A 21,716-nucleotide genomic window follows, 5' to 3' on the forward strand; every position below is an offset into this window, starting at 1 on the left:
CCCATACAATTTTAAGCTAATTCACGGGGCCGCGGTGCAATTCGGCCTGGGGGGGGGGGGGGGGTCGGGGTCGGCCAATCTCCTGGTACTGGGAAACCGTGGGACGTCTCCACGAGGGGCCCCTCGGGTAAAAACCCAGGGTACCATGTGACCCCCCCACGAGACCCTACGTGGGTGCATGTGTGTGTTTAGAGGGGGTGTGTTCGTTCGTGTGGGGGGGGGGGGGGGTGCAAGGGGATAGCGCTGGCAGAGTTGCTCCGTTGTTGTGGCACCACACGTTTTCTTAGCATGTTCACCACAAGAATTGTGTATGGTTAATTCATACATCATTCCTTGCAAAAGGTTTCTATTTTATGTTTTAACATCTTAATGTGTTTTATTGCCAGAACGGGTAAACCTATTATTTTTTCATACTATTGTAAGGACAGTGAAGTGAAACTACGGTCTGAGTGTACTCGTGGCCACGGGAGGTAATGACACGTGAGTCGGCCTGCAGGGCAAATTGACTCGTGGCCACGGGAATTATCGAGAATGGGGACGTGGTCAGGTGCCGTAAGAGGACAGTAGATCGAGTGGTCTAGGTCACTCTAGGGGCAACGAGAATTAAGAATAGGGGCGTGGCCACACCGTAGATAAGGGGAATAGGCAGGAGACTCAGAGCTGACAGTGGGGGTCTCGAATGTGTGTCCGAGTGCGAGCACGTGCTCCCTCAAAGAAACATCTCAAGAACAAGTGCGTCCAAGTCGTCATTACACTAATACTGGCAACAACAAAAAATAAATGTAATATATATGTACATACGAACACTTCATTTTGCAAAAATCTTTTTAATGTGGCACTTATTGAATGGTTATACAGCTCAGTATTATGATACGTAATTCAAAATAAGCTTCAAACTGTTTAAAGCACAGTACTCCAATAAGCTGTTGTGCACTGCGGATGCTGCATGTACATCGCTGGAACTAAAATACAAGAATAACTTCCATGTGCGGGAATTGAACGCAGGCATTGTTGTGCAAGCCACAGTAACGTGGGCAGACATGCATATAACAAACATGAGATGCCAGAAAATAACTCCCCATTAATTTAAATTATATTGCAAGTCAAGTCACACTGTCAAATCAGGATGGGCAAGATTAAGGTCCATATCCATACATTCCCAAACGGCACAACGGACAACTTGGTCAGTTTTATTGCGATAGTTATAACGACAGCAGCGCATTTGAAGTCCAATGGAAAAGGAAGTTCACCAACAAGGCATTGTGGGCTTCTCCTTCAATACCGTACAACCTGGACACACATTTCCTTGGCGTAATTTCACAGGCATGATTGTGTTCAGGCAGATTAATGAGAGCCTACTGTTGGCTTATGTCCATATCATCTTGCATACAATTATGAAATTCACATTTTTCGTATAAACGGAAACATTTTAAGGCACTTAAGAGTTTTATGGAAAAAAGTCAAAGGCTGAAGTGTCACCATGCTCAAATGAGCCACGCTAGGCGGTGGAAATTCCACAGTGTCACGGCAAGTGCAACTTAACTTGTTATCGATAAGCGCTCACTCCGTTTGTAGAGGCAGTGCCTGGTTAATTTGTTTCACGACTGTTCGCTGTGACGTTTTGCTTTCCGCGCTTGACGTGTTGGGTTTACGAGCCCTTTGTCTTACGAATCATTGTCTCCATCATGTCCCACTGCTCCTTTGAGACCTGAAAACAACATCGACATCGTCAGTCACCATCTATCGGTGTTCGGATTAGCACGGTTGGTGGCTACGAACGGTGCAACATAATTTCAACAAACATACAAAAACATTACTGGCTTCTGGCAGTGTGAATCTGGGGGCATCGCGTCGCCGTTGCATTAAAACCAAAGCACGTGAATGTCTGTTAAAGTGAGATCTTCACTTAGGGTGTCGATCTACTTGGCTAATTCATTAACCCCATTGTCAAACTCAAGAAACCTAAGACGTCCGTCTAATTGCCTTTTAACTACACCAAGAACGTCGACTGGAATGGGTAACAAAGCCTTTGCTGTTGCAGTACCAGCGTGTTTGTATTGCGTCTGCTGTTGTCATGTTATTACCTGCCCCTACTGGACATCTGTGAAAAAATAGGTTCATAGCTCATCGGATTTCTCCAGGATAAATACGGATTCTGATTCAGGATAAATACAGATTCTGATTAAGCAAATAGTCACTGGTCAGTAGGGACCCAGAAGTAATGGCTACAGGACTGGTGCGATGCGACCTACTCGATCTAATCCAGCCGTACCTGTTTGAGACTGTTAAACTCCCCAGCCATCGACACGTACTCTCCTCCATCCAGCCTCACCACCTGCAAGGGAAAAGTGGCATTTGAAGGTGGTGCACGGGAGCAAGCCCAACTTTCTCTTGCTGGAATTAGTGATGTAAATGTGCACGTGTGAACCGCCACAGAGGCAATCGTTCGCCACAGGAGCTCGAGAATGGAACAGCGGTCGGTTGGCCGCAACTCTGGCCCCTCTCTGCTCCACTGCCGCGTGCGAGGTAGCCCACATTGTAGTGGTGTTAGTGGTAGCGCGGGTGGTGCATCTGTCGGTCATCTCAGGCAGTTAACCCATGACACTTCACGTGGCCTCAAAGTGCACCAAGCCTTACACAAGTCCTGTGGTGATGTCACCGCCACTTAGTGGCGAATGGTGGCTATTGTTGGTGGTTGTAGTCGTGGTAGGATTATTCAACATCACTTTGCCACGCACGCTGAGGATAGGCTTGCGGAGCCCCAATCTGGTTTCAGGAAAGGGCAGTCCTGCACAGATGCCATATTTTCTGTCCGTCTGCTACAGCAGAGGTGTAGGGAATTCCAAAAAGACCTGCATCTCTGCTTTATTGACCTGGTCAATGCCTATGATACCATCAGTAGGCCTGGGCTCTGAGTTGTTCTTCATGAAGGACCTTCATGATGGTGAGCGGGCCCGGGTAAAACTACGTGGCTGGGAGTCGGAGCCATCACCTGTTCACCTTGGGGTGCAACAGGGATGTCCTATGGCTCCCACATTATTTAACATCTATATCGACCATGTAGTTCGGGAAGCCTTCGATGGCTGTACCGGAACAATTTCCATCTGGTATAGATACAATGGGAGGCTGATCGATGCCCGGGTGCGGTCAAGGGATGGCTCCCTATTGGTCAACCATGTTATGTATGCCAATGATCTGGTATTCTTTGGGTCTTTCGGTAAAGCCACGTAGATGAAAAAATAATATCACGACGTTTCGAATGCAACACAAGCAATCCTCATCAGGTGAAAAATATAGCGGGAGAGCTGCTGAGGCAGGAACAAATATATGGCGGGAGCGCTGCTAAGGCAGGGAGTTATAAAGGTTTGAGATGGGTGTAGCCCAAGGGTCAGTGGGCGGAGCTAGAGATTAAATTTGCATTTAAATGTAAGATTGGAGAAAGCTTGACAAACGAAGCTATGGGGTTGGCTATTGTATTATGAGAGATTAGCATGTCAATGTAAGAAATTTGCTTGTAAATGTAAGCTCAGAGAGAGCTTGGAAAAAGCCATCGCCACATGGAGGTGGAAAAGGATGGCAAGCCATTTACTAACACAGCTAACGGTAGCTGTGTTAGTGAATGTAACTCAGAGAGTCGAAAATAACTGCTAACATAGGTAGGTAGGAAGGGAACATCACAGCCAATTATGACCTAAACTGGTTAAAAACGTCCTTCCAATGATTGCTCAGTTTGTACCCATCTTCTTGGTTGAAATTGTCTGTGTTTATATATCTGGATGGTTTCATGAACAAATCTTTGCTGATAGCCAGTGGGTTTATAGAGTACCTTCGTCTTGTCAAAATTAATTTCGTGTGTCCCCACAGCGTTAAAATAATGATCAGCCACGGCCGAGGTATTTGGTCCTACCATGTTTCAGATCTGCCTTATGTTCACGAACCCGGTCCGAGACATGTTGCTTAGTTTCCCCAATGTAACTGCTGCTGCATACACAGCTTAGTTTGTAGACACCGGGGAATTACATGTCAGGGATCACATCCTTCACGGATGGGATCAAATCACGAATTTGATGTACTATGTTGAATCGGACCTGGATCTTGTGTTTTTAACCACCTCTATGGGGAGGGTTTCCACACAAGTATTAGATCTTTCAACAAACTTCGAGACAAGAAGGCTCATCTGATCGAGTCGCTCACTTTTCTGAAGAAATGCCGCGACACTAAGGTCATACCAATCGCCTTTACACTCACATCTGCTGCTGTCACTTCTCCTAATGCTAAACGGATCTTGTTCAGGGCCAGCCTAGCCCTGATCTCAGAGAGAATAAGACTGCTCCAATTTGAACTAGACAATTTAGACAATACCCTCTTACAATCACACTAAACATTGACAGAAATAATATCTACATCTGATTGGGACCATGTAGATAACATGAGAGTCTCTTCAGCCACCTCAATGGCAGCTACAGTGATCCCTTGGATTACGAGTAACTTGGTCTGCGAGTGTTTTGCAAGACGATCAAATTTTTTAAATAAATAATAATTTGATAAATGAGCGATGTCTTGCAATACGAGCAGTACGTACAGTATACGCTTTGTCTGCCAAGCGTCACGTGATCACAACTAAGCCAATGGTTATTCTCTCTCTCTCTCTCGCTGCGGGATTGTGGGTAATCATCTCCCATGCTCTGTCTCAGTCGGCGTGCCTCACTCGTATAGTCAACATCCGTGCGAGCGTAATACTGTTTACTACAGTATAGTTTTGTGACCACGTGTATACTGTTTACTATAGTATAGTGTTGTGACCACGTGTATACTGTTTACTACAGTATAGTGTTGTGACCACGTGTATACTGTTTACGACAGTATAGTGTTGTGACCACGTGCGTGTGCGTAAAGCATTTTTTTTATTTTGTGTCCAAGTGTAGTGACTGTTCTTTAGTAACTGTACTGCAAGTGAAAGTCGTCCTACACAATAACCCTCCTCCTCTCTCTCGTCTCCCTCACACCAGCCACGATTAAATGTAATGAATACATTTGATTACTTTATATTAAATAAAAATTATAAAAATATAAAAAGGTATGTTTTATTAATAATTTTTATATGAATACAGTATTTTTGGGTTGTGGAACGAATCATCTGAGTTTCCATTATTTCTTATGGGGAAATTCGCTTTGATATACGAGTGCTTTGGATTACGAGCACGTTTCCAGAACGAATTATGCTCACAATCCAAGGTTTCACTGTAAATGCAAAGATAACCTGATTTCCAAGTTCAACCTCCTTTCAAAGAAGAAGCCAGATGCATACGTTAAAAAGTTAGATGGTGACAATATTGTTATCAATCAGAGCAACAGTCCAATTTCCGATAGCCTAAAATCTGTTCTAGCTAAAGGGTTGAATTTCGCAGTCACCCCTAAACACATCCCAGTTGATGATATCATTGCCCAGATCGACGTAGCCCTTAAGGGTTTGGGACACATTCCTACAGACGTGGCAAGATCAGAAATCGCTGCAATCCTCAAGTGCTAAGACACCTATTAGCAATATCAGCAAGGATGAGTGCCTTGAGCTCTCAATTAAAAAGAGAGATTACATAGTCATCCTCTCAGCCGACAAGGGCAATGCCACTGTCATCATGGACAAAACCACATACAATAACAAAATTCAGGACCTACTTAATGATGGCAGCTATACCAAAATCAATAAGGATCCTACCAACCGCCTGGTTACGAAAACCAACAATATCATCACTTATTCGACATCTTTAATCGAACCAACCAAGTGGCTTTCCTTAAAACCCTCTGCTGCTAGACCACCCAGATTTTATGGTTTACCAAAAATCCATAAAGACGGTACACCACTCCGTCCTATCGTCTCCACCATTAACTCACTCACTTACAAACTGGCCCGATTTCTGTCTGAGACCGTGCAACCATTCACTGGTAAGACCACCTCAGCTATACTTAACCCTGCTCACTTGATGTCTTCAATTAAGGATATCTCACTATCTCCAGGTGATTTGCTTGTCAGTTTCGATGTGGTATCTTTGTTTACCAAAGTTATTGTGCCTGACACCATTGCAATCGTTGAAAATTTGGTCTAACAAGGACTGAATGCTGATGTACCAGCCCTGCCTCACCAACACTTCACCTGGCATGGAATATTATACAAACAAGTTGAAGGTACCCCCAATGGGTTCTCGCTTATCTCCAGTTGTAGCCAATGTTTTCATGGATAAATTTGAGACAGATGCCATCCAGGCATCCACCCTAATACGTTCTTCCTTGTGGAAGAGATACGTAGATGATACGTTCGTCATCTGGCCACATGGCCTACCAGCTATGGACCAATTCTTCAACCACATCAATTCCATACACCCAGCCATCAAATTCACCATGGAGGTGGAAATGGATGGCAAGTTACCATTCTTGGATGTTTTAATCAAAAAGAGACCTGATGGCTCAATGGGACACTGTCTACAGGAAAGCCACCCATACGGATGCCTACCTAAAACCTGACTCCCACCACCATCCATCCCAGAAGAATTCCCTCATTAAAACTCTACACCATAGAGCTCGTATGTCCGACCATCGCCACCTAGCCAGTGAACTGGAGAACGTATACCAAGCCCTCAAGAAGAATGGATATTCAGACTACACAATCCGTAAAGCTATCACCCCAACCGTTGGGAAAGAAGCATCTGAGGACCCAATCAAAACCATCACCTTGCTATACATAGCAGGGGTCACCAAAAATATTTCCAAAATCATGAGAAAACACAAGATCCAGGTACGATTCAACACAGTACATAAAATTTGTAAATTGATCCCATCTGTGAAGGACGTGATCCCTGACATGCAATACCCCGGTGTCTACAAACTAAGCTGTGTCTGCGGCAGCAGTTACATTGGGGAAACTAAGCGACATGTCTCGGACCGGGTTCGTGAACATAAGGCAGATCTGAATCACGGTAGGACCAATACCTCAGCCGTGGCTGATCATTATTTTAACGCTGTGGGCACACACGAAATTGATTTTGCCAAGACGAAGGTACTATATTTTCCCACATAGCCCGCATACGCATATCACCCACAGACGCATATACCCCGCAAAAAAAGCGTTTAGTGTAAAACAAATTTCAGATAGCCTGCACTCCCATATACCCCGCATGCATTCATATCTTTAACGTCATTACCGCAGCTTAATTCCATCATATTAATATGAAGTTTACAATTGTAATACATTCCACTATCAATTGTTAACATTAAAATCATAACGTGCACAAAGAAAACAAACTAACCAGAAACGAGTGAACTTAAAACAGTAAATAAGTAACACAAGTAAATATCCAATAAATAAGTAACACATAACTGGTAGATAAGTACAGTTTTAGCACTGGTAGATTGCGCACTGCGCAAACAATAGCGGCACTACGGTAACGCCATTGTCTCGCCTCCAACCCCCCACCTCTCTCTCCCCCCAGCTCTCGCATCGCCGCCGCAGATCTTGCTCTGCCCCACCCCCCAAACATTGTCGTTTCATTGTACAAACAATTCTAATAATTTAAAACGTGATAACATGTGCAAGTTTAGTGTGAGTGGTTTATTCAGCAGTGCTTTAGTCAAAGGTAAGTGTTGCATAGTGGATAGTCCTGCCATGAAAAAATTAAACGAGTTATGACATGTCACACGTGTAAAATATTTTTGGGATAGCCCGCACCTCCGTATACCCCGCAGGGTCTTGTTTTGTTTGTAAAAAGTGGTATACCCCGCGGGTTATATGCAGGAAAATACAGTAGTCTGGAAACCCACTGGCTATCAGCAAAGATTTGTTCATGAAGCCATCCAGATATATAAACACAGACACAATTTCAACCGAGAAGATGGGTACAAACTGAACAAACATTGGAAGGACGTTTTTAACCAGTTTAGGTCATAACTGGCTGTGTTGTTCCCTTCCTACCTACCTAATTAACATTTATTTTCGACTCTCTGAGTTACATTCACTAACATAGCCACCGTTAGCTGTGTTAGTAAATGGTTTGCCATCCTTTTCCACCTCCATGTGGCGATGGCTCTTTCCGAGCTCTCTCCTGAGCTTACATTTACATACTCTTTCGTTCTATTCGGTAAAGTCACGTAGGTAAAAATAAAATAACAAAAAAATCACGACGCTTCGGCCACAACACAAGTGGCCTTCATCAGGTGAAGGGACTGGACTGTCCAGAGGACAGCGTTGGAATGAAGACAGCAAGCCCAGGTCGCGTCCTTTAAGCTGTGTGGGAGGAAACAAAAAACGCCTTGACAAAGGAATTAGCATAAAATGATGTACTGGACCCCCCCCCCCCCATCGTGCCGGTCTAGTACATCATTTTATGCTAATTTTATGCTAATTCCTTTGTCAAGGCGTTTTTTGTTTCCTCCCACACAGCTTAAAGGACGTGACCTGGGCTTGCTGTCTTCACTCCAACGCTGTCCTCTGGACAGTCCAGTACCTTCACCTGATGAAGGCCACTTGTATTGTGGCCGAAACGTCGTGATTTTTTTGTTATTTTATTTTTACCTACGTGACTTTACCGAATAGAACCAAAGAGTATGGATCCTTGCAGTCACGAAAGCTTCAAATCTAGAACTTACATTTACAAGCAAATTTCTTACATTGACATACTAGTCTCTTACAATACAATGGCCACCCCCACAGCTTCGTTTGTCAAGCTTTCTCCGATCTTACATTTACATGCAAATTTAATCTCTAGCCCCGCCCACTGACCCTTGGGCTACACCCATCTCAAATCGTTATAACTCCCTGCCTTAGCAGCGCTCCCACCATATATTTTTTCCTGCCTCAGCAGCTCTCCCGCTATATTTTTCACCTGATGACGATTGCTTGTGTTGCGATCGAAATGTCGTGATATTATATTCTTGGTTCTTTCGGTAAAGTCACGTAGAAGGGAAACAATAAAATAATAAAAATATAAAATAAAATTCTTACGACATTTCGACTGCAACACAAGCAATCATCAGGTGTGAAAACCACAGCAATAATATTTGAAAAAAGTGGCGGTTATTTTTAAAGTTAGCACGACGGAGAGTGAGTTGACAGTTTGTTCAGATGGACGAGTCCATCTATGTTTGGAAAAGAGGAGGGGGGAGACGAAAATGATCATTTCCCTTCTACGTGACTTTACCGAAAGAACTAAGAATATGAATCCCTCCAGTAACTAAAGCTTTAAATACAAATTTTACGTCGTGATATTGTTATTATTTTTCTATCTACGTGGCTTTACCGAAAGACCCAAAGAATATGAATTCCTGCAGTCAGGAAGATTTAATGATCTGGTAATTGCTGCTCAGAGGAGGAGTTGGAGGCACTGCTGCTGAACCTGAACGTGCCACTAAGAAGTGGGGCCTTACCATCAGCCCCACCAAAACTAAGTACCTGCCTGAGTATTTTGTACCATCAGACACTCCACCCCCACAACTCCCAATTGGTGATGGGGCAGTGTGCTCATGACCGGCTCCGGTTTGACAGCAGAGGTCTCACTCCGAATTAGTCGAGCAGCGTTATCTTTTCATCGGTTGTGTAACGCTGTGTGGAAGCTACCTGGTCTGTTGCTCCGCTCGAAGCTTTAGGTCTTCTCAGCCACAGTCATGCCCTCCCTTCTCTACGCTTGCGAAACATGGGCCCTCCTAATGGAAAATCTTCACCGGTTAGAAACATTTAGGCTGGCCTGCCTACGATCCATCCTGGGTTTAACCAGGCTGGATTGTGTGAGGAGCTCACGAATCCTTGAAAGACCTGGACAAGTCCCATCGGTGAGCTCCTCCGGCAGGCAAGGCTGCGTTGGCTGGCTCATGTAGCCCGCATGCCCAGTCACCGCATGCCTAAACAGCTTTTGTTCGGCCGGATAGAGGGGGCTAAACGGGCGCGTCATGGGCTGGAGAAGAGATGGAGTGATGTGGTACAAGAGGATGTGGAGCTGAGTGGACTTGCCAATGACTGGTACCAGCGGTGTCAAGATCGGCCTCTGTGGAAGAGGCTCGTGAAGGACGCTACTGGACAGTTGGAGGCAGTCGCCCTTCAACAACAACGGAGGGCAGAGGAGCGACGCTCACAACGAGCAGAGCGCTGGATGGCTAAAGCACAGCAGGTTGGCACAGTAGGGGGCACAGGTGGTGCATCGGCCAGTCGTCTCAGTCAGTCGACCCGTGGCACCTGGGTCTGCCCCGTGACCTCCTGCCAGCGGGCGTTCGACACTTCACGTGGCCTCAACGTGCACGTAGCCAGGCACAAGCGCCGTGGTGCCATCACCGCCACTTAGTGGCGACTGGCGGTTGTTGTTGTTGGTAGTGGTGGCAGTAGCAGCAGTGGTGGATGTGGTGTATGTATGTAGAACTTCTTTTGCACTCTATGTAACCAACCATGCTAATCGGAGGTGCGGGGAAAGGACAGCAAACTAAACACAAAACTCATTTTTAAAGAAATGAGTTTTAAATCTTGATCTAAAAGTGCACAGCTCCAGTTGTTGGCGATAGTGGTGGTGGATGTGGTGGCACTCACGGCACCGCTGGCCCAGCTGGCGTAGTCACTGCACAGGAAGGTGGCGAGGTTGGCGATCTCCGGCACTGTGCCGAGGCGGCCCACGGGGATCCGATCCAGCATGACCTCCTCGAACATGCCCGAGGGGTCGAGCCGGCTGAACGCGCCCTGCACGGCGGCATCACCACCACCAAAGACAAAGATCCCCCGTGTAGCCTTAACACTGCTGGAGCAAGTGCTGTTAGCGAGTAGCACCTATGAAGGCCGTGACGGCACACGAGGGGGTTGGGTGGCCAACACCACGCCCGACCGCCTTTGTCTCCCCAGTGGTGATGTTTACACACCGCACCAGGCACTCATTTGAGGCCGAATCGACTTCGGGAAGGCCAAGGACCGGTTGAAACAATCGTCTGGGGGTTTTGGACGCGAGCGGGAATCGAACTTGGGTTGCCGGGTACGTAGCGCCACCACACCCCACACACATGTACACACACAAGCAACATACGACATACACAAACCTACACAAACATACACATCACCACCAGCAGCTGCTGTAGCAGCAGCTTCATAAAAACCATCATCATTAATATCATCGGGGTCATCGTCAGCAGCTCCAAAGCCAACCTTTGGTCATCAATGTCAGTTGGGGTGTTATATTTGTAGCTGTCATCATCAGCAGTAAGTCAATACCATCAAAGCCAACACTGTTATATTTTCATACTTCATGGGTGTCGTCGGTTTTATTACCAGCATCACTGATGTCATGAGCACCAAAACCATCATCAATATCGTTATCAGCTTCTGATTTATAATCTGCATCACTAGCATTACAATCGTTTTTATTATTGTTAGCACCATACACGCATACTCCAGGGACGTGCGGTCTGGGGAGGTTGGCGAGGCAGAGCCTCACCTGTCATACTCCAATGAAAATAGCTGTTACGAAAAGTAAAAAATTATAATCGAATCAAATAAATATGAAGATTTTTCCACTGAACTGTGTTATAAATGTAATTTCTGTACGATTCCAATCATTTTTAAAGTCAAAATCGACAAATTTGCAGAGCTCCGCTGCAAATACAGGAAGAGACGAGAGGTGAGGCAGTGACGAGCTCAGCCTCCCCTCTGATTGCGCAACCCCTCAGTAACTGGGCAATAAGCGCGTGCCTGTTACTATCTCAGTGTGTCACCAATGTAATGTTTGTAGACCCCTTTATTTCATGTCCTCGCCTTCCATATTCGAGGTAACTTATTTCACGTAGGTGTATAAAGATATTTAGGCTCACTGGTCTCGTCATGGAACTGCAATGAAAAAGCAACAGGGGAGGCAGCTATCACATCTGCCTCACTGAGGGGTACGTGTCTAACACGCCCCCCTCAGTGAGGACACACCCCCCTCAGTGAGGCCACGCCCCCATCAGTGTGAATCTGTGCCTTCCCAGCCATTGACCTCACCGCACGTCACTGGTATACTCTGATGCTTGACAAAGTGGCACTGCAGTTGAAAAGTGCTTGACTCTAAATCCGGGGGGTAAGGGGGGGGCAATTCATGTCGAGGGAAAAAAGTGGTTATCCTACGGAAAAACTGGCCCTCGCCATGGGAACGTGGATTTACCACCAGTGGCTCACGACCATCAAAAGCAATAAGTTTAGCCCAATTGCTTGGTTGAGTTGGGAGATGCAGGATTGGCATGCATAACCATTAACATAACGCACATCTTAAGTCGCACATCACTTATACCGCGTTGCCTATGTTCTCTCTGAGCCACCGGACTCATCCACAGAAACCCACACACCTCACCTTGGTTCTGATTGGTCCAGGCTGAATAACATTGAACCGCATGCCATACCTACCCCATTCCGCAGCTAGAGACCTGAAAAAGAAAAAAGGACACCATTACAACCCATTCGCAAATTACAATTCCTCGCGACCCGCTCTGAAATCTACCAACTCACACCGCATTTCCAGCCAAACGATAGCATTACTGTCCCTTCTTCCCCCATCACTACCCCTCGACCTAACATCGCATCCATGGTGTGCGATGTTATAAAAAAACAATTGCATTTAGACACTTTTTTAAAATCCAAATCATCTTAATGAATAGACTTCAGATATAATTTGTGATAGGTACAATACAAAATATGATCATTAGGTCTTAGACAAAACTTCTGCCACAAGGACATCACCTTAAAAATTGGAATGTACCTTCTCACCAGATTGTGATATATTTCACAGGTATGTGACCTATCACGGGTACTGTAAGATCCAATCATGCCCGTCCAGTGCTCGCCAAGCTCCATTGGCTTCCAGTTGCCGAACGAATACATTACAAGGTCGCACTCATTACACACACAAAGTGCTTGCCACAAATGAACCACGATACCTTGCTGATCTCATCAATGAGCATAAACCATCACGCAAACTTTAGTCATCCTTGCAGCAGCTTTTGGCTAGCCATTGAATAAAGACGTTCACGGCATCACGCGCTTTCAGATGCGCTGTTGCGGCCGTCTGGAACGCTCTTCCAATGTTAGGAAGCTACTGGAGCTGTACACTTTTAAATCTATATTGAAAACTAATTTATTCAGAACTGCTTTGTGGTTTGTTTGTTGTCCTTTCCCCGCACCTCCGATTAGCACGGTTGGTTATGTATGGTGCGAAAGAAGTTCAACATACATATCACACCAGGTAATGACCTCTCACAAGAATGTGAGAACACCTCTCACCAGGTCAACATTCCCACACTCACTTGTACATGGCCTCCACTCCAGCTTTGGCCGCTGCACTTGGCACAACAAACCCCGAGCCACTCTCGGCATAAATGGTGGTGATTGCCAGGAACGCAGCACCTGTTCACACAAGCGAGAATTATTTTCATTTCGGCCAGGTAAGTGCAGTAGAAGAGAGCTGAACCCGGACACATCGCTGGGCCTAAAGTGAACATCCCACATTGCTGTGACAGGGGCCACTCCCCTTTGAGCAACCATTGCAAACTTTCCACACAGTGGTACACAGTGTAGTCACCCTGGGGAAATGGATGGCCAAATTGACCCCAGACCACGATTTGAACTTTCGGTCTTCTTAATTTAATTTGAGCACTTGAATCCCTCGATTTACAAAAGGGATGCGTTCTTTAAAAAACACGAGTACAATAAAATATTGTAAATCTGAACGGCTTTTCCCATTCATTTAATCCAACTCAACTACTAACCTAAATACATACACCTATATCACTTTCCACAACGCAATAATAATAATAAAGAACATGAAGATTCAAACGATTGAATAATAATAAAAAAGAATTTTTTTACCTTTTCATGGAAAAATATCTGACTGGAAAGGTGCTGTGGAGGCATTGCTGTTGCACCGTGGGGGACACCGTGACGCTGTGGCTGATCGATGTCACAGCCTCCCAGGCGGCTCTTCTTTGACGATCTCACGGTGCGTGGCCGTAGTGAGATTTAATTCACGCGCAGATTCGATTTCGTTCATCGAAAAGTGTCCTTAATTTGTCAATTGTGTTCACGCGAAATGTCGTACACCGAACGTTCGTAAATCGAGGGATACCTGTACTTGGGGTTAATTTTCTTAAATGTTTGGTTTGGTAGACGTTACCAGCACACAATGGCCTATTGTAGCAAAGCACACCGCACGTTGTTCAACGTCTACTTCATCGTCGTGACCATCACCATCATCATCATTCGTCGTCGGCGGCGGCCACGATGGCACAAAAGCAGCGGTCACCTTTGCCGGCCTGGATGAGCCGCTTGCCCAGGTCCAGCGTGACGAAGGCCGAGCCGTTGAGCACGATGTCTGTGATGGTGCGCCACGCGTTGGGGGAGAGACGCTCGCTCGGGGACACAAAGTTTCCCGCCGCGTTGTTGATGATCACCTGCAAGCGCCTCCCATTAGCACGGCTGGTTATGCATGGTGCGAAATAAATTCAACGTACGTACGTACAAGCAATTAATGTGAGGGCAAGAGGGGTAAAGGCGCAGCCCTGCAATTGCTCGCTTATGCCACTGCAGCAGAAAGGCCTCCTCTAGAGGGAGCTATAGAGAGGCCTCTTGAGGGAGCTCTCGAGCTCTAGAGCCCCGATAATAAAGGCTTTTTTTGGGTTAGATTGTGTAAATATAAATGTGTCAGAATAGGGTTTTCCCCTTTTTGCTGGCAACAAAACTGAAACCTTTTTATAAGGAATCATGTCTGCATTAACCACAATACTTGTGGTCAGTATGCAAACAAAAAACACACTGATAATATATTAATTGTCCTTGAAACTGATTGGTCCACACCAGAGACAGCTTTCTTTTGAGCCTCGTCTCAAACGGTGCTAGAACAGAGGACGCCAAAAGGCGTACAGCTCAAAGACAATGCACTATAAAAGTAATGAGAGCTTGGGGTAAACATCTACATCAAGAGACCTCCTTTGCCAGTACCACCGTCTCAAACGGTGCTAGAACAGAGGACGCCAAAAGGCGTACAGCTCAAAGACAATGCACTATAAAAGTAATGAGAGCTTGGGGTAAACATCTACATCAAGAGACCTCCTTTGCCAGTACCAAAAAAAAAGAATATCTTTTCCCTTTCTTCTGGCGACAAAACTGAAACCTTTTTACAAGGAATCATGTCTGCATTAATCAGTTTCAAGGGAAACGCATAGATTATCAGTGTTTTTTGTTTGCATTCTGACCACAAGTATTGTGGTTAATGCAGACATGATTCCTGTAACATGGTTTCAGCTCTGTTGCCAGAAAAAAGGGGAAAACCTATTCTTCTATTGTGGTACTGGTAAAGGAGGTCTCATGATATTAATGTGTCATTAAACCCGCCACGACCCGACACAGCCAATTAGTAAGGTTTGTCACGTAAATATTTATATGTACGCAATCTAACTGTAGTGTAGCCATTTATACGCCTGCGTGGACAACGGTGGGGGGAATTAAGAAACTTTCCCGTTGTTTCAACTGCCACGCCGGTAGATCAAATCAGCGTCCTCTGGATTAAAAGTCAAAAACTAAACTAAACTATTTGGTATTTTAAAGGTAAGGCCCACTCAACCATATAGCTCTTTTCAGAAGCGACCTGGCCACAAATGATGGCTCAAGGAATTGGCTCATTGTCACGTGGAAATGTATAGCAGCAAAATACTCTCAACGTGTGATGTTGATTCTAAATGTGGAGGGAAAAACCGGAGGACCCGGAGAAAAATCTACATGACCACGGAGAGAGAGACACCTCAAACTCCAAATATAGAGTAAGCTTCAGGGTCGGAATCGAATCCACAACCTCCTGTATACCAGGCGAGGTAATTAGCATCTCACCACCGTGGCACCCAAACACAGATGATTGGTGTGCAGTGAGCGCAAAGTGAAGAAGGAGCAACCTCCGACCTGTGGCAACCCCGCAACCTCCACGGCGGAGTCCACGGCCGCCTTCACTGACGCTGGGTCCCGCACGTCGCACTGCACGGCGTGCACCTAGTCAGGCACAGGGCACACACCAATATCACCACTGGTACTGCTTAGCAGGAGTACCATCACTCCCACGAATACCATGACCATGAAGTAACACTGATATACAGCACAAGCGCCGGGAGCATCTTTAGAACCATCACTACCATTGTTAGAACCACACCGAGTACCAGCGCCATCACCAGAACCAACACGACTAGCACTACCACTTGCAGCACCACCACATTACCATAATCACGAGCACGATCAGCACCAGCACCCCGACAAGCACAGCGCACCAAGATGAGCACCACAATCTTGAATCGTAACCACCACAAACGCAATTATAACAGACCAAAAACGCATAGTTGGAGATATTCAGCAAAGTGGTGATAATTAAATAAACTTTTTATTTTACTCAGTCCCACTGAGCTATAAAGATGTTTTTTCAGAAGCAACCTGGCCACAAATTATAGCTCAACAAAGTGGCTTATCATGTGGAAATGTATACTCTAAATGCATTTTAAAATAAAACTGTCATTACAGAATGTTACACTGTTGTAATATATCACAATAGCACTAATATCACTAGTCCGGTAGACACACACATCTCATTCTCAAGGCTGGCCGATCACCCATCACATTTCATTGAAAAGCAAAGAGGCAGCCTGTGGTGTGTAGAGGACTTATTTGTCGAGCACCTTGTTTCCCGTCTCGGCCGTGATCTCTGCTGCCGTCTGCTGCAGAACGTCCAGTTTCCTGGGTACAAAAACAAAGCAGCACTCTAGGGGACCGTATAGTACAGCAAGTAGGTTATCAATCACATCCGGGCAACGCTGCAGTCAAGAGTGTTTAAGTAAAAAATGGAAGGGACGCGAGTTCAAGATTGCATTTGGTGTTGAAACATCGGCAGGAATTTATGTACTTATGCAATTGTACTTATAAACTTTGTGACTTGCTTAGCTTTCCTATACTTTGCACTGCCATCTGTTTTTGTATTGTTTGTTGTAACTTTCTGACTCGCCCCGACTGGACATCTGTGGAAGAGAGCTTAATAGCTCATTGGATTCTTTTAGTCCAAATAAATATTCTGATTCTGACTTGGCTCACCATACATTTAGAGTATATAAAATAAGTACGATCTAATGGGAAGTCAACAGTCACCCCACGGAGAGAATGGCTCTAGCTATGGAAATGCAGACATTCCACCACCGGTTCAAGAGCTACGAAGAAGATGATTGTTGCTCAATGCTCATGTGAGCAGTGAGCCACTTTCACTCAAGACTACGACTCAAATTTCCGCAAGAAAGGGCAGTGTTAGTCAGAGGCGTATTCAAGGACGGACGGACGGTGGTGAAGGCGGCCACCTGCTGGCGATGACGCACTGAGCTCCAAGGGCAGACAGCATAGACACCATGCCCCGGCCCAGCCCCGTGCCACCACCTGTCACAAACGCTACTTTGCCGGCGAAGGTTCCAGGGGGCAGCATGGGCGCTGCCTGCGCCGGAAAGTGAGAGGCGTGAGGCCTCGACTTGTCATCGCTCGCGCGTCTCCGCGGTTCGCCCAAGCCCTGAGGACACAATGCGGGGATCGGTGCGGCTTTGCCAACAAGACGCGTGATGGCAGCAACAACCCGCGCGCGCGGTCTCTCATATGTCCTGTACAAGCGAGACGAGCCGGGGCTGTGCCGAGCCGGCTTTGCCATGCGTGGCTCATGGAGGCACCAGATTACTCGTTATATATTTCAGAACACATTCTGCCCCTGAAGTCACACTTAAGTACTGGTTTGGCAAACATGATTGACCCTGCCCTTGGCCCTGCTAGGCCCAGAGTCAGATGCCTTGTGAGGCCAGAGTTTTTTTTATGGTATGGTTCTGTCTTGATTTGAAGCTTTCGTGACTGCAGGAATCCATACTCTTTGGTTCTTTCGGTAAAGTCACGTAGGTATAAAATAATAAATACAAATATGGTTCTGGTTCCACTTGGCTCAGAAAATTGCAAATGACTCCCAAAGATTTGTTTGTGAGTAGGGTGGGGGGAGCAGCTGCCCCTTGTACCCTGTTTCCTCTCAAAGGTCCACTTGAAGGTCATCATTTATACCTGCAATAGTGGTAACAGTTTTTTTTCTATAACAGGTTGTTAGGTATTTAGGTCAGCGTGAAAAAGCCTCCGTTTCACTGTCGGTGAAATGTCAATGTATCAACTCACCATTTGAACATTATGGCAGGAACCCGGGGTCCCATAAGCCCCCGGCTCTCGTATAAACATTATATTATAATGTAAACATATTATATTATGTTTACATTATAATATTGTAAACATTACATTATAATATAATATAAACATTATATTATAATGTAAACAAAAACTTTGCTCTTTTTCACCAATGGGTTTGAAGGATGGTGGCAAGTGTTGTCTTGTTAAACTATGCCTTTAAACCTGAAAACTACTTACCTGCAGTAGCTTGATTTAACTATCGAAAAATAATTTACACCCCTCTGTCAATCATCGTGTTTCTCAGTGTGGATTTATGAACACACTTTGTAAACAATACATAAAGTAGTACGCGTTTTCAATGCGCTGTTCATATTGTAACAAGCGTTTATACCAATGTTACTCTACAGAGTAGTGGGTCGCCGCTCCTCTTATCCGCGTTTATACGAGCAGTATGTGGAGACTATAGCTGTTAAATATCTGCAGGTAATAGGACTGTCATCGATTAATCCTGGCTGCAGACATTGGTAGGTCACAAATAATATTGAAGAAAAAAAAGCAGTTTCACTGTATTATGCATACCGTTGACAAATAAAGGACTTAAGTCGTGTAAGGCAGTTTGAGCAGCTTTGAACAAGACTTATGATCCTACCCATACCCGAGCATGGAGTGCATTAAGCTTGTTCAGCTCTTGTGCACATTCGTCAGCACTGCTGCGCTTGGACGCGACGCGACAACACAACGTTCTGTGCCAGGTGGGTCACGGCGTTCATGTGCGCGGTGGGACGGAGTCGCCAAAAATAAATAAATTAGTTACGATTTTGACTTGCGTTTATTCGGTCCCGCCATAAGGTTCATCTGTTCCCATTGCAACGAACGGATGTAGTTGGGGACACAACAATGAGCGTTCACTTTACACTTTCTCAAACAAAAACATTCAGGCAACATTCGAATCCAAGTGAGGGAAATCCGGCCAAATGAAAGCGCAAAGTCTCGGCTCAAACTTGGGAAGGTGTTCATCTCCACTGGCAGCCCTCATTCAGGGGTGGAAATTCCACATTCCCGCGGCAGGGACCGGTCCACCCTTACTGATCCTCTAGGACTGTGGTTGCTTACCTGGGGTGCACGCACCCCTTGGGAGTGCGAGATGCCCTTTCTGGAGGTGCGAGGCATGGGCAGATTTTTTTAGAAGGTAAATAATCTAAAACACAAATGAAGAACGTAAGTACAACTACTCTGTTTAATCAAACCCCATGTACGTATTAACATTATACATGCTTTAACGTCTGGGGATCAAAGGGGCGCTTAGGCTGCAGTAAAGGTTAACAAACGCTGCTCTAGGGAGTTTGTGAGCAGTGGGTCAGCCGTCTTAACGCCGGGGGCCCACTCCGTCACCTCGCTCTGGGTCAAACAAACAGCAACAACTTTTCGCCTGCAACACCGCGGCCCTTGAATAGAATCAAATAAAATTTAAAAAACCACACCATACATTTGCACAAAATTGACGCTTCCGTGCGCGCGTTTACGCCGCCGCCGCCGCCTCCGCCGTGCCACAAACACGGGGGGATGGGGGGGGGGGTAAAGTGGGCAAGAGGTCACACGGCGGAGACACGAAACCCGCGGTCGCCACTCCACCACTCGCGGCGGTGGTGGTGGTGGGACGCGTCTCTGTTTGTTCAAAGTGTCGAGAGTTGCTGCGGGAGACTTAAAGTTGTTAGCAAGGGGCGGGAGACATCGGGTTGGGCCTTGTACCTGTTGCCTGGACAACAGAGGCGCGCCTCGCCTAGCGAGCGAGGCCCGCAGCAGGAGGAGGGAAGCCATGGCGGGCGAGGACAAGGAGCGCACTCCTTGCTGCTGCTGTTAATGCTACTGCTGCTGTTGCTACTGATGACGATGATGTTGCTGCTGCTGTTGTTGCTGCTACTGCTGATGATGATCTTGCTACTGCTACTCCTGCTGTTGTTGATGTTGCTGCTACTGCTGCTACTCCTGCTGTTGTTGCTGCTACTGCTGATGTTGCTGCTGCTACTCCTGCTGTTGTTGCTACTGCTACTCCTGCTGTTGTTGCTGCTACTCCTGCTGTTGTTGCTACTCCTGCTGTTGTTGCTGCTACTCCTGCTGTTGTTGCTACCACTACTCCTGCTGTTGTTGCTGCTACTCCTGCTGTTGTTGCTACTCCTGCTGTTGTTGCTGCTACTCCTGTTGTTGCTGCTACTCCTGTTGTTGCTACCACTACTCCTGCTGTTGTTGCTACCACTACTCCTGCTGTTGTTGCTGCTACTCCTGCTGTTGTTGCTACTCCTGCTGTTGCTGCTACTCCTGCTGCTGCTACTCCTGCTGTTGTTGCTGCTACTGTTGTTGTTGCTACGACTGTTGCCGCTGCTCGTGCGACTGCTGTCGCAGGGGGTTGTTACTGAACGCGGCACGGAGACTCCGCCCACGCGCTTGGCCACCCAATGGGCGCGGTCGCCTCGCGCGTGGGCGGGGGGTCGTGAGCCGGAGGACGGCGTTATTATGGACACGTGCTGTGAAGAAGGGCCATTGCCCGAAACGTCGTTTCTTATGTATCACCCCCCCCCCGCCCTTATTTTTAAAGTCACCATAGCTGTCAACCCCTTATCAGTCCTGCCTACCTTATTACAGACCAATTCAGACCTTATTGGTAACCCTGTGCCCTTATCAATCTCAACGTTCATCCTACAAAGTCCCATCACAAGGGAGAAATACCTGAAAACTTAATTTCCCAGTACAAGAATACGGCTAATCCGTATGGGTTGACAGGTATGCGCTAATATTTGTATACAGGGAGTAGTCGACTTACGAACACCCGACTTACGAACCAGCTTACATTTTTTGACATTGACTTAAAACGCGAACTCGCACTTTCAAACTAAGCCGCGGAACTATTTTGTTCAGTGGTGCGATCCTCCGCGAGATGTAATGATCAGTCTCGCGCTGGGAGTGTGTGTGTGTTAGAGTGAGAGCGGGCAAAACAACCCCCTTCATCCTCGTTGGTACCGGACGATAACTCTGTCATAAGCAGTGCCATGGGGGGAGGGCCAATTTCGATTGGCCATTCCCCTCATGGCGTTTTTAGCCACCACAGTGGCCAAAGGGGGCTCTGGACAGGTGCGAGGGGATGGTAACCCCTCCACCTTCAATAGAAGTACGCGACCTGGGCTTGGCTGTCTTCACTCCAACGCTGTTCTCTGGACAGTCCGGTCCCTTCACCTGATGAAGGCCACTTGTGTTGTGGCCGAAACGTCGTGATTTTTGTTATTTTATTTTACCTACGTGACTTTACCGAATAGAACCAAAGAGTATAAAAATATCCACCTAAGTTTGTGCCGGAGGCCCCGGGAGGACAGGCATCCATGACGTGTCCTGGCCAAACCCCATTTGGTGGAGCCAGGAGATTAAATCCGTACCCTCGGGGTTCCTCCAGAAACAGCAAAAAGCCACTGCGGGTGGCCACGTGGAATGTTCGAACGCTCACTGTGGAGGAGAG

The 21,716-nt window shown here is 46.4% G+C and overlaps 1 protein-coding gene across 1 annotated transcript; it reads right to left on the minus strand.

Moving 5' to 3' along the window:
• Positions 1–807: 807 nt before the first annotated feature.
• DECR1 (2,4-dienoyl-CoA reductase 1) lies at positions 808–20,652 on the minus strand. The gene is made up of 10 exons (XM_032974807.2): positions 19,961–20,652; positions 17,362–17,564; positions 16,696–16,753; positions 15,935–16,021; positions 14,286–14,433; positions 13,291–13,390; positions 12,342–12,414; positions 10,562–10,708; positions 2,273–2,335; positions 808–1,708 (listed from the first exon to the last, which is right to left on the minus strand). The coding sequence occupies exons 1-10, from the start codon at positions 20,027–20,029 to the stop codon at positions 1,649–1,651; spliced, it is 1,008 nt and encodes a 335-aa protein (XP_032830698.2). The 5' UTR covers positions 20,030–20,652; the 3' UTR covers positions 808–1,648.
• Between the last annotated feature and the right edge of the window lie 1,064 nt (positions 20,653–21,716).

Source organism: Petromyzon marinus, chromosome 54 (genome assembly GCF_048934315.1).
Source record: "Petromyzon marinus isolate PM22_M1 ecotype Great Lakes invasive population chromosome 54, UKy_Petmar_22M1.pri1.0, whole genome shotgun sequence".
Taxonomy (NCBI): Eukaryota; Metazoa; Chordata; class Hyperoartia; order Petromyzontiformes; family Petromyzontidae; genus Petromyzon; species Petromyzon marinus.

Bases quoted from the DNA above. Each gene is read 5' to 3' on its own strand.
- DECR1 (XM_032974807.2), bottom strand. From the start codon at position 20,029: ATGGCTTCCCTCCTCCTGCTGCGGGCCTCGCTCGCTAGGCGAGGCGCG. The intron at 17,565-19,960 runs GTACAAGGCCCA...TTGTGTCCTCAG, and splicing joins CTCTGTTGTCCAGGCAACAG to GGCTTGGGCGAACCGCGGAG. The intron at 10,709-12,341 runs GTGAGGTGTGTG...GCCGCCGTGCAG, and splicing joins CTGGACCAATCAGAACCAAG to GGCGCGTTCAGCCGGCTCGA.